The sequence below is a fragment of the Anopheles merus genome, chromosome 2L (assembly GCF_017562075.2).
Source record: "Anopheles merus strain MAF chromosome 2L, AmerM5.1, whole genome shotgun sequence".
Taxonomy (NCBI): Eukaryota; Metazoa; Arthropoda; class Insecta; order Diptera; family Culicidae; genus Anopheles; species Anopheles merus.
Window position 1 is genome coordinate 32713643 of NC_054083.1, and position 13105 is coordinate 32726747.

The 13105-nt window shown below is 42.6% G+C and overlaps 1 protein-coding gene across 1 annotated transcript; it reads left to right on the forward strand.

Annotated features, from left to right (window-relative positions):
- The first annotated feature begins 2554 nt into the window (after window positions 1–2554).
- LOC121594105 (protein G12) lies at window positions 2555–7615 on the forward strand. The gene is made up of 3 exons (XM_041917059.1): window positions 2555–3824; window positions 6868–7040; window positions 7339–7615. Exons 1-3 carry the CDS (start codon window positions 3383–3385, stop codon window positions 7444–7446), a joined length of 723 nt encoding a protein of 240 aa, XP_041772993.1. The 5' UTR covers window positions 2555–3382; the 3' UTR covers window positions 7447–7615.
- The last annotated feature ends 5490 nt before the right edge of the window (window positions 7616–13105 follow it).

A 13105-nucleotide genomic window follows, 5' to 3' on the forward strand; every position in this document is an offset into this window, starting at 1 on the left:
GAGCCTGTCAAGTATGGGGATCCCACCCGAAAGTCAAGAGTTCCAAAGTTTCCCCCGTGCAATTCCACCGCTGCCGAAGCTTTTCCCGTTTCGCTGCCGCCACCCATTAACACACTGAGACGACACACACGCACGCACGCTCACAAAAACACCATACAGGGGCAAAAAGGCAAAATCATTGTCCAAAAAAGGGATTTTTAATGAACTTTTACCCTAACAGGCACGTCGCCATGCTTATGCTGAGCAGAACCGGCAGCAGTATGAAAGCTGATTGAACACAAATGAATAAAAAAAATCAAACAGCACACATACACTTGCACAGGATACGAACATGGAAGCTTGTCTTCATAGGCAGAAATTATTAATAGCGATAATCATAACGCGAACGAATGGGGTTATATTGGCCCTTTTCCGCTGCAAAGTGGAACAAGCACCGAACGACGACTATGGCAGCTGCATATGGTTTTTATGCTCAACAGCATAACTCGTTCCCAGTTTGACCATGTATCGGAAGTTTGGCATGCTGAGGCTGACGTTTGCTGAGGCAAAATGGTAGCATTAACAAGTAGACTAGAAGCTACCAAGGCTTCAGCAACGAGGTATTGAAGAAACGACGAAACGAGTCAAACACATTGAAATGACTTCCCATTTTCCCGTGTTTGTCTGTTTTTCAGGATTAAAACAAATTTCACCGTTCCAAACGAATCCCGTTCCACTATTCAAAGTTCTAAAAAATCTAACAACCACCCAACAAAGGCTGTGTGGGCTTCAACTGAACGCCGAACGAGCGATGGCCACCAATTTTCCCCTGTTGAGCAGTTTGCAAATGGATCCCATTTCATTTGAAATAAGCACCCAACACCGTATGCCCTCCGGCTGCTGATACTCAATTATGACGTTATGATTATTGCGGTTGCATTGGGAGAAAATTCAATTTCCTTTCCTTTCAATATCCATACACAACTCTGGGCATGGTCTGGGACGGCAGAAAATTGGCCCAAAGATGCCCGAGCTCAGTGTGCCGTTGTTCATTGGGAAGTTGGGAACCTCAGACCTGAAAACCAAACAGCTGCGGCTGGAGTTGGCGCTCGGAAAAAGGGTAGGTTGGAATTAATTAGTAGGAATGGAAAGAAATCCTTAGAACGGGTGACATTCAAGCAACAGGCCTGAAGGACCATTTGTGCCAGGGGTTGGATATGTTTAATAAGATTTGCCCTATTTTGAAACGAACTAATGCTGATTGGCTCTATGTAAAGTAATAGCAATAAATGTGAGTGAAATGGATTCACCTTTTGTTTCTTATAATCTGTAATATGGATGATTGAATGAAGATTCTCATTAAACGGAAATAGTAGCCAAACAGTAGTATTCATGAGAATACATGAACATTGATGTTCAGGAACAAATTGTTCATTTCCGTCCGTTATTACATTTTAAAAGATATAAACTAATATCAATCAAGTGTAGTTGAAAGGATTATCATCAACGAACATATTATTTTTCGATTTTCAGACTACAGAGCACTAAGATGATTAAAATGTGGAACTGGCATGACTATATCATGTGAGTAAATGTATATTTTTACTAAAAAGTGTATGTTAAACAAACATATTTATTTGTAGTCTACCTGCAAGAATTAACTGTTATCAAGTTATATTAGTTTTTCCAATTTTTTAATTGCCAAATTTGTTATAATAGAATATTTAAACGGAATTGAACATTAAAGAGATTAAATCAATTTAATTTAACAATCAGCTATCATCATCGAAACTTCGATTTAATGTATTAATAAAGATAGTAATCTCTAATGCATTTGCAAAACACAAGACTGCTTCAAAACATTTCATGACGCCTGATCAATTTCACTTGTTTACCGTACCTTCCAAAACCCTGAGTACACTTCCAATATTTTCACCTTATCTCGATTGAAGCTACCTGTGATCTGATTCCAGTAATTATTTGTTAATTGAATTCATAGCACATTAGCATTATTGAAATCGCTGTACTTTCTTGATTATTTAGAACAACATTCCGATCGTATCTTTTACAATGTGATTTTAAGAGCCATTAAAATTTCAGTAAAACGTTGAACGACGTAAGCTGCACGAAAAATGTATCACTCTACTATAATTAAACCCACCAATTCCAAAGGCCACACGGTTTATGAGTCACAGCAGCATGGTTGCCTCTTGTACAGCTTCTTAAAACGAAAGCACAAAAAAACACAAACAAAAAAGCAAACGTCATCACAGTTCGCTGGCCTTCGAGCAAACAGCCCCATTAAACCTGCACCACCGCGACCATACCGCACTGAAAGAATCTCCAACGCAGGCAGCGAAAACCGGCCGCTTCTTATCGTAAATTGGATAATCGAATCAAACAAACGACGCGTTCGCTCGCTACCAGGTCTACGCGGCGCGGTACCAGGTCGCACTATCAAACGGCTTATTTACCCAAATCACCCAAAACGGTCAGTTGATTCAATTTAGTGAGCCAATCAACGGAACGCACTTGACGCACGCAGCAGACGCTCGGGCGGCGGCGATGGCGTTGGCCACCAAGGGGCGCAGAAACGCATGCCACGGCGCTGAAGCCGACCGGGCCGGGCGTGCCTATCCGTAGTAGCGTTCGTTCGCTTCATCTCGCGAGTCGTGCACTGTGTACGCGACTACGCCAGCGGATACGTGTCTCAAAAGCCGCACTTTCTCCGCCCGGCACGATTAAAAGTGATCAAACAGAAGCGACATAAAGGAGCGAAAAAAAGAGAATAATAAAAAAAGGCCTCGTAGGCAAAGGCAACATTTTCACCCCCAGTGGTCCCTCTGTATGCAAACAAAGCCATCTTTGCGCTTAGTGATTATGGTGGCACCGGTTCCGATAGTGGCGTTCGAAAGTGGATCGTGAAAATGAATCGATTCCCGGTGCTGATTTCGACCGGTGGGCGTACCGCCAGCGCGAACACATTGGACGGTGGAAAGTTATGCGCCTAGTTGCCTCGAGCTTTTAATTGGTGTTTATGCTGGAGCTGGGCAAACAGTGAGTTGGCATAACAAAAAAAAAGGCGGGCCAACAACGCTCTCCGGCCAGTGGTAGTGCTTGCGACGGAAGCATATCTTCTTCGAACATCGAAATCCTTTTTTTCTTTCCTCCCCGTACATCGCAGTCGGTACCGTATTCGGAGTTCGTATTAGCGTATTTGCAGCGTGCCAAGCGTGCAGTGTCCCAGCGGAAGTGGTTTATTAAATCGCAAATCCTCTTTGCCGTGCCGGGTGCTGGTGTGTTGCTCCAGTGTTGCTAGTTTCCTGTTATCAACATCTCTCTTCTTTCCCCCGGGCCCCAAAACGCTCCAACAATACGTCTTTCTTTCAACAAGAAATTAACGATGGTTTGTGTCGCGAGTGAACGAACGATCCGGCGGACACTGGTTCCAACGGGCGGCTGGGCGCCACTGCTGGCCCTGCTGCTGCTGCTGGCCGAATTGGGCCAAATATTTGGCTACCACATCCGGCACATCGAGGAAGAGCCAAGCCACCAGCTGCAGCAGGATCTGATGGACTTTATCGATCTCGTACCGTTCGAGGATGTGCAGCGGCTGATGCAGTACTACTACCACTACGACGTGGAGGTGGAGAGTGCCTTCGACTACGTGTCGTCCGAGGACTACACGCAGATCCGGCTCGACATAGTGAGCCTGGGCGAGGTGCGCAGCTTTCGCCGCTACCTGGACAGCATCGGCTTCAGCGTGGAGAAGGTGTGGACCGAGCTGAACAAGCGCTTTGATGCGGACGACATCTTTGCCGAGCCGGACGAAAGCGTCAGGATGTGTGAGTATCTGTGGGGAAGGCATTGCCTAGACAAGCAAATCTTGAAATCATACGCCGTACCGGACCATTTACCGGGAAGCTGTATCCCAGCAGACGGATTAAACTCATTTGTTCTTCGCTCGGCAGCGCTTAGCCGGGCACTCGTTTCCGTAGAAAGCTTTCCAATTATACATCCGATTGAACATTATGCACCAAGATAAATAAGTGCAGCTCAGGACGTTCGTGGAATCGGTGCCAGTTTCAATTATCCTATTACAAACCGATAACAACCCTTGCAACTATTATCCGATTCGATTGAGGCATCGATGCTTGAAGATAAAAAGCTCTTTAATTTACTTTCGCTTTGTGCGCTACACAAAGCCTTGCTGCAATGTCGATTGCGAGAAAATGTAACTCTTGCACCGGACACATTAAATGAGCGGACTTATATTTCCAAACCCAAGAAGATAGCACCGGAAGATGCCTGCCTGATAAAGGCTGCACAAAGCTATCTTCTTATGCACTGCAAGATCCGCTTTCATCCGCAAGATGCACAAGCCGGCAAGAGCGAGCGTGTGCCAGTCAGCAGAAGTAACTTCATTATTCAATCACCCATGAAAGTGCCATTTTACGTGTCGAGCCAACCTGCGCCGCCGTCCCGGCGAACGCATATGCAAACGGAGAGCTGGAGAGCAGATTTCAATTTAAATTGATTTCACGCCGGGACCGCCCAAAGTCACCGCTCTGCTGCCACCGCCGCCGGAAGTGCATACGTACAATTGTGGCCGCATCTCGAGCAAACACTCGGCCTCGGAAGGCTCGATCACGATAATCTTGTTTCGCGTGCGTGTATGTGTATGTGTGTGCCGCTCACCAAAGTTGAATTGGGTGCGCGCTGGACCTCGGTGCCGTGCCGGTTCCTTCAATTCAATCAAGAACAAACGTAAATGCGTCTTCATTTGACACTTCCGTCGTTAGCATCGCTCGGTCGGCATACATTTCCTGCCCCGGGGAGCCGTCGGATATCGAATCAAACGTCCGGAAGTGGGCCCGTTTTGGGGGAAGGAGGGGGGGGGGGCATGGAGTCCCGAGGGCGCAACAGCACAAAACCTTGAACGGCGAAATGGAATAATATTCAATTAAATTATTTACGATTTAATCCTGTGCTAGTGTTTGCACGAGCGTACCTATGTGTGTGTGTGTGTAATTGTCTCCACGTTCACCTTATGCACAATCTGCATGTAATGGGTAGGAGCTGTTGCGTATGGTGCACGACATGTGGCGAAGTCTTGATCCTTACGGGCTTGAATCGTTCGGCAACCAAGCCGAACTGTACGCTTCACCTGCGTTTTGAGTCAGCAGTTTCGTTGCATAGGCTCCTAAAGGCACGAGAATAATGCGTTTGTGTGTGCAATGCGAACATAACAGAAACAGAGGTCGTAAACATTGAGCAGTGAGCAGTAACAGTGTGGTACAAAAATGTTATAGTTTTATAGGAGTTTTAAAAAGACAAGACATTCAGACGAATTGCTTTCTTTGCACTCCCCAATAATTATAACACAATGTTTTCCCCGAACTCCAGGGTTTTTCTTGAAACCTAGATCTATCCTACTCACACTAATAATTTTTGAAAATTTTCCTACGACAAAAAGGCAATTTTGAAAGCTAAAGAAATTATTGCTACATTCCTACGCTTTTTTTTCTTGCCGTAAATCATAAACCATTGATTTATTGTTGTTTCTTGCCAAGAAAAACATGTAATTGTTGCTTCATTTCCTTATTTATTTTTTAGTTATCCTTGCTCCCTTTGATTTAGTTGTCAATTCTTTTTAGGAAAAATATTTATCAAAGTCGATAAATAATAGTTGTGTCGATAAATAAATCAAAGCAAAAATAATAGCTATGTCCAAGCAAAGTCGATAATTTATTGCTTGTCGGTGCGTTCAGTGTATTTTTATAAAAACTTCAAATCGCATTCAGAATGGAAAACGTTCTTTGCCACAATTTTTTCCCTTTCTGCTTACCCACCTGTATTTTATCAGGTCATCTTGGTGGAAAGGAAAAAAAGCAGGTTATCGAACAGCGAATAATAAAGTATAATATCAAAAATAGCTGATAGCTGTATCATAAATGCATAGGCAACTCATTGCTAGGATGAAATTGTAAATAAGTAAAACAGCCGAAAAACTTAGTTTTAAAATAGGAATAGGAATAACTACTCAAATGAAAGCATTTCATCAGCACATTAGAAAATGTTGTATGAATTAAACATGAAAAGTAAGCCACTATTGTGAGCAACACTGTGGAAGCCATAATTCCTCGACGGCAGCACTGAGCTTGATTGTCATAAACATAAAACCGCAACGATCCCTGGGCTGATCGGGGCAAAACCCCACCGGCCGTTGGTTGATGACAATTTGGTTGATTGTATTTGGTGACGCTGATGAAAGTTGTGACGATTGCATTTCGGAAACCAAAGACCCCTCACCTGGGCACCCCAGCGCATTCTTCCACTGTCCCCAACAAGCAAATCCGGGATGCAGCAGAGCAAGATGCTTTGTTGGCCAGCAGGCAAAAGCTAATGAAGCTTTCCCTTTCGGACATTTCAACGTGGCTCGCAGCAGCCAACCCAAGCGCACTTAATACATTCCCGCGCTCCGGTGTGGTGCAGCGTTGCGAGCGTATGACAAAATGGTCAACACGGAGAGTGCACCGAGCTCGGGCATCGGTTGCCTGAACAGTGTGCAGTTGCCGAGTGTAGCAAATTAAATTATTAATCAATTACTGTTTGCTATCGAGCAGTTTCGCTAACAAGCGACCGGGCACAACCAATCATGCGGAGTGGGAAAAGGAAACGCACCAGCAATACATTTACCACAGGCGAATCGTAGTAAAAGTCAAATTGTTCCTATCGCCGACCACCGTTGGCGGAGGTCTTAAATCCCAAACAAGCCTGTAGCAAAAGAGAAAAAATACAAACATAACAAAAAAAACTACTTCAAGCATGCTTACCAATACCTTTCCCTTGCTGATCCTTCTCCTCCCCGCGCTGTGTCGATTGCAGTAAATCTCACCACCAGAGGATTGAATGGATTAGTCGATGACATATTGGCGCTGCTGCCGCAGGACGAAATAATCCTACTATTCTTCGACAAGCTGGAAACGAGCAACGACTTTTCCTTCTTCTTCGAGCAGATCGGTAGCGGAGAGTTCGAGAACGTCCTTAACACGCTGCAGGTAGGTTGCAACAGCTTTCGTCACCAAACGCTTCCATTCCCCCTGCCTTTAGTTTTGCTTCGATCATTCAATCAACGATATTGTGGTTAACCCCTCCCAGTCCTGTATTCCTTTCCTTCTATTACTTAATGCAACAAATGCCCAAAAGGCACGCACACGACTAGGGAATAACATTTTCCTTTTCGGCCCCAAATAGATTGTGTTCCTCGTGCCACAAAAACTCGTTGCTTCATATTTGTGATACATTTTGATCGAAATTTCTTACACCCTTCCTTGCCTTCTTTCCGGTTCCCTTCAGTCCTCCCAGCAGCTGCGGATACTTCTCTGGAGACTTCAGCGGCACGGATTCGATATTCCCGGTTGGATTCAGCTCGTCCAGAAGTATTTCAGTTTCAGCAGTTTCTGACACTCGACATGGTAAGAAAAGCTGGGCACAGCTGGACAGCAGCACATGAAAACATTCCTCTTTTCCTGTATCGTTGTGTTTGAAATAGTAATAAAGACGTGCTTCTGAAACAGTTTTGTAAGGTTCGGTTCAATGGGTCAAAATAAAGCAAATAGAAACACCAAAGTACCATGACAAAACATCATTTTACACACACACAAAACAATTGCTAGTGTTATTAACTAATGCAGATGGATTTCTGATAAATTATCTTATTGGATATTTTGATTAAGTATTATTCAATAAGTTTGAGAAATCAGCCTATTTAAGCTAATCATAATACTTCCAGAATGGTTTACTCTTTTGTGTAGAGTGCTTGTCAATCTCAAAATCTGACAATCAGCATAACAATATTTCAAAGATAATATTTAAAAAAAAACATAAAACTTTGAATCTAAACTAACAACACCTCATCATGTTTAAAATATATCCTAAAAAGCGTTTTTAACACTTCACTTTAACCCGAAGGTACTTTAAATAGGGGAATGAAATGGCATTTTATTACTCTCATTAAGTGATTCTGCATGACACATTAAGCAAAGACGACATTTAATTTCATTTACTTCGTCGTTCTACGATGCCTCTCTGTTTGTATATCATTAACGAGCTTAGCGGTAGCCAAGAGATAAAACAATTTCCAGGACGAGAGTGCTACGATCTGTTCTGTGCGATCTGCCGTGATCTGTGCGGGTTTCGGCAAAAGCTCTTAAAACGAGTTTCTGTTTCACTGCTATTCACAACAAATGCGCTTTGAATGATACTTTGCACAGGGTTATCTGATGAACTTGACACAGTTTTAATCTTAATTTGATTCTTAATATCCACTCATATACATTCTAGAAGCAAGCATTGTTTGTGGAATACCGGCTCTAATCATATTGTTTTGTGAATCATTTCAAATTGAAAGCAAAGACTTAAAACCTTAAAACATGCCCTTGCATCCCTGCATTACTTAAGAAATAAGTGGAAAAATCGTTCACCTTCACAACGTTAGCCTCACAACGTAGCAAAAGTTCGTCGCGCGTATTGTTCAAACTCCACTCTAAGGCGGATGGAAACTTGATCAAAAGCGCGTGTGACGCGGACGATACCAGATATTCTGTTCGTTGTGTGTCCTTCCCTGTGAGGGGTTAAATTGTTTGCCTCCGGTAAACACCTACCCGCATGACTCTGCGCTGTTGAGCGCAGAAATATAAACTGGTTCACCACCTCATCGGCGACCCGCGTTGACAGTTTGCTCTAATAAACTGTTAACAAATCCTTCGTAAAGAAAGCGAAGCACACGGCAAGCGTAAGAAAGCGGAAGAGGGTTAACTAATTCATGAAACTACCAAGTGCAAGCTATTAACCCTGTTTTCTCGCTTGTGTTTTCCACCCCATTTCTCATAAACGCATCTTCTGCGCTCAGGAATTAGTGGGCGATGCAAAATAAAAATATATAAAAAATAACCTGTTCCAAGCGGTAAAGTTTTTCTATTCTCAAGTGCTTTCCAAGTAGAGCATGGGAAAAACAGTTCCCTTGCTTTTTGCAGTCTCTCTCTCTCTCTCTCTCTCTCTCTCTCTCTCTCTCTCTCAACCTTATCATTCCGAGTCCGAGGACGTTTGCTGGGACATGCACCGTACAGCAGCCATAAGCTTAGTTTACCCTTTTCCAGTTAATCCGGCGAGCAAGCTTGTTAAGTCTATATAATGGTATATGCGTCATCAGACGCGGTCTAAGTATCTTTATTCGAGGGGCAGCATTAACCCGGAAGCTTTCAGCTCCATCGTGCAAGGAATTATAAGGGAAATTTTTCAGAAGAGAAACCCCCCGCGAGTTACGGGTGCTTTATTCAATTTATTATTATTTTAAGGGAGGTATAAACTCACCAGTCAATTCCGTTGGAATACGAGGGATGCAAATGAGCGAACTAGTGCACCACATCTCCACGTCTCTTTGCACCATGCACGGGACGGATTCGATAGCTTCCATGTATAATGCTTTCGGAACGCGTCCTCTACTCTCTGTGTGACTTTGTCTTTCGGTTTAATAAACTTGCAAGATTCAACTGTCAATAGCAAAACGGTGAAATTAAACAAGAAGCTGCTCCTGGCACCGAATCCAGCAACGAGAACACGATCGAAATCACTTTCTGGTGTATCACAAAACCCTAAGGATAGGAATGGGCGCATCCGTTCCGGCGCCGTAGATTAAACATTGACTGCAGGGAAGTCGGGTTTTTGTCGAAAATGAAAATTATTTGCAGACAAAAACAGCAGACTTCACTCGGACATGATGCCGGCACGCTTGATGTTGTTATCATCCCGCTTGACAAACTGGACCTGTATTTAATGTGAATTCTAGTGTGTTTGTCAAACAACAATATCAACTTCGTACAGCTCGTGGTGTAATTAAAAGCCGAGGAAAGGAAAAGCCGGGGTTTGTCAAAGCAAACAAAAAATGTCAGCTGTTTGGTATGTCAGAGAAAAAGCGAAAGGAAACACAAACACACACCCACACCAACTGAGGGTATTAAACAGTGGGGCAGTTGGATGTACATGAGTAGGCAATGCTACGATTCTGGTAAAAAATATAGAACTTTCTTTGTTTTAATTCATAGCGACCAAAGCGTAAGCTACAAGCACGCCAATTCCTTAGACTGATAGTAATGACGATTTATGCTTGTACAGGAGTTATTATAAATCTTGTGCAATAATATGAATTCCTGTACAGTATGTACTTCAACTCTGCCAGATGCTAATAAACAGAAGAAAAAAATATTTTAGCAACGAACCATTTTGTGGTTGTTGTATTCAGTTTTGCTATTTGCTATTTATCACGCTTATTCTATATAGCAATCCGAATTCCTAGAGTGTATCTTTTCTTGCCTTCTTTTCGTAACATCAGGGCCAATGATCGCTGTCTGATAGATAGTTTCAATACTGCCTCATTACTTTTTAACGAAGAATGAGCATAACTATTAAGCAATGATAGAATGAATAGATTTTGATTTAAACTACAACATACTGCTACAAACTTATGCAATTGAAAATTAAAAATCATGCATCAGTTCGTAGTCACCCACTGCTCTATGCATCATGTGCTCCAGCTCTTGCCTAAAGACTGTTTCTGTTGAAAGTCAGCCCAAAAAAGTGTTCTACCACATCGTCCTTACAAAGAGGTAGCAACATTTCAAGTACTTCAATTTCAAACACAAAACAACCAAAACAAGGGCTGTAGCCCCACGAAAGAAACATACAACAAAAAGCTTATTTCATTTTGTGGAGATTTCTTTCATACCCGTCGAAACAAGTATAAAGCGCAAAAGAGCGACCCAAAAAATCGCACGATAGCGTAGCGAACAACCAACAGGGTGAAGCAAAAGGTGGGAAAGTAAACGTTGCACTTTATGAAAACAACATTTAGTCAATTTAACTCACATCGAGCGAACATTACCGTGGCCAGGGAACCGGGATTTGGAAAGGAGCTTGACAAAAAGCAAAAAAAAACTGTTCGAGCTACTTCACTGTTTTGTTCGTGCAATCAAATTACTTCCGTAAAAGGGTTTCATGGCCCTTTGAAAGTGATGAAATTTTAAGTGTGTTTTTGTTAGTTTGATGATAGTTTGTGATGTGAAGAATGACCGATGATGCGTTGATGAAAATCAATCGTTAGTGCTTAGTCGCTTTCACACACCAAGCTGATGAGGAAGCGTTTGAGCGCAACGGGAAATGAAAGCTCGGACACATATCAGCGGCACGAGCTACCCTTTGGTAATAAAGGAAACATCTTTTTTTTCCTTCTATCGTTTAATGACAATGAACAGCTCCCGTCACGATGAGATGCAGGAGTTTGTAGTCTCCCTACAAGGCATTGGAAAAAGGTAATTTATCATCCTAAAAGTGTGTTAATTCATCGTCATCCGTTCCCAATCTTACGGTTCGATGAAAGGATCCGTCGAACGATAGCAATCAGTATCATATTTCAGTATGTGCATGCCTGTGTGTGTGTGTGTGTGTGTGTGTGTGTGTGTGTGTGTGTGTGTGTGTGTGTGTGTGTGGCCATGTTCTGTTGCTAGATAACGATAAAATTAGTGCGACGGTCATCGTCGTATTTCTACACCTTTCGGTACCTCATCGGATCCCGGACCGTTGCCAGGCGTACCTTTATAAATTTCAATTATAAACGGTTGCCAGCACAAAAAGCGACCAAACGGAGGAGAGTGGAAATTAAAATAACTTCCATCCCGGCCAAGTAAAGGGAAAACACTGCAAATCTGTTATCCTACCCAACAAACAACCCAACAAAAAGCCTCCCTTAAGAAAATGTGAAAAAGACGAGGCGGAAGGAAGTTTTTCCCTTTGAAAAAGGAGAAGATTTACGTGAAAGTGAAGGAATCTTCACGTTCTGCACATCCAACACCTTTAGCCGTATGGCAAGTTCGTACGGCTAATGATTTCAACCAGTTCCATCTCCGTCACTGGATCCAAATGGACCACCTAAGTCCGGGAGCTACTTTGCGTCGTAAATTGGGTCACTTACCTTTTTTTCTCTCCCCTCCACCCGGCTCCACTGTAGGCTGATGCATTATGCCAAAAAGGGACCCAAAACAAGCTTCACAAACTACCTGTCCCTTCCGCATGCGCTACTTCTGAAGGCAAAACTTCCACCAAATCCCTTGCGCTAGGAAGCCGGCGCTAGATAAAAATTGGCTTAGACGACAAGGGGCAGAGGGGGGGAGGGGATGTAAAACTTACATGCGTATCAAATTTATGCTGCCTCTTTCGATAACTTTTAGTGAAACGGCATGCTTAGGACAGGGTGTAGGAAAGGCTGATTTTCGGGAAAAGTACGATCAAAGCGAAACCTGGGCGCTCGTTCGTGAATTCGTTATCGAAGTATTACTGAAGAATTGAGTTTTTGGGAAGCGGGGAGTTTTCGAAGAACTCGGGACTTGGAAGATTTGGGCAAAAAAAAAAGGAAAAGTCGCAAGTAAGGTAAAACATATTTTGCCTAGGCCTTGCTGATCGTTTTAACGAAGGGCTTGGTCGTGTCTTTTTTGGCGCAAAAAGATACGAAATGCGGGCGATATATTGACTTTAAAATACTTTTATGGTAAACCAAATTGGCACTCAGGGCGGGTAGGGAATAGGATCAGATTTTTGTTGCTGTTGTTCCTGAGCTGCTATTATTGACTTTTAAAACTCTTTATGAAACATTAAGAAAATACGTTATTACTAAACATAAAATTATTGAAGATTGTTTTTAAAAATCCAAACATCAACATTACATTCAAAATATTGAGAACAAACTGTTATTGATTATTAAGGATTCGACGATAGGCATCATTTTTAATATACTAATACGCTAAAGCATTGTGTTTGTTGACGTTTTAGGAGGAATTTGATTACTTGAACATGACAGGTATGCTACAATAACGTTCATACTTCTAACCAAAAATATGTATCAAGTAGGCTTATTGTGTTCTTCCTCTCCAACGCATAACACACAATTTGACATTTTGTTCCCAAACAAAATCAGGTAAGCCTTGTAATTAAAATGCTATCTCCAAAGTGAATGTATGTACCAGGTGGGCTTATTGTGTTCTTCCTCACCAATGTATCGATACACAATTTGACA

Bases quoted from the DNA above. Each gene is read 5' to 3' on its own strand.
- LOC121594105 (XM_041917059.1), top strand. From the start codon at position 3,383: ATGGTTTGTGTCGCGAGTGAACGAACGATCCGGCGGACACTGGTTCCA. The intron at 3,825-6,867 runs GTGAGTATCTGT...TGTCGATTGCAG, and splicing joins GGACGAAAGCGTCAGGATGT to TAAATCTCACCACCAGAGGA. The intron at 7,041-7,338 runs GTAGGTTGCAAC...GGTTCCCTTCAG, and splicing joins ACGTCCTTAACACGCTGCAG to TCCTCCCAGCAGCTGCGGAT.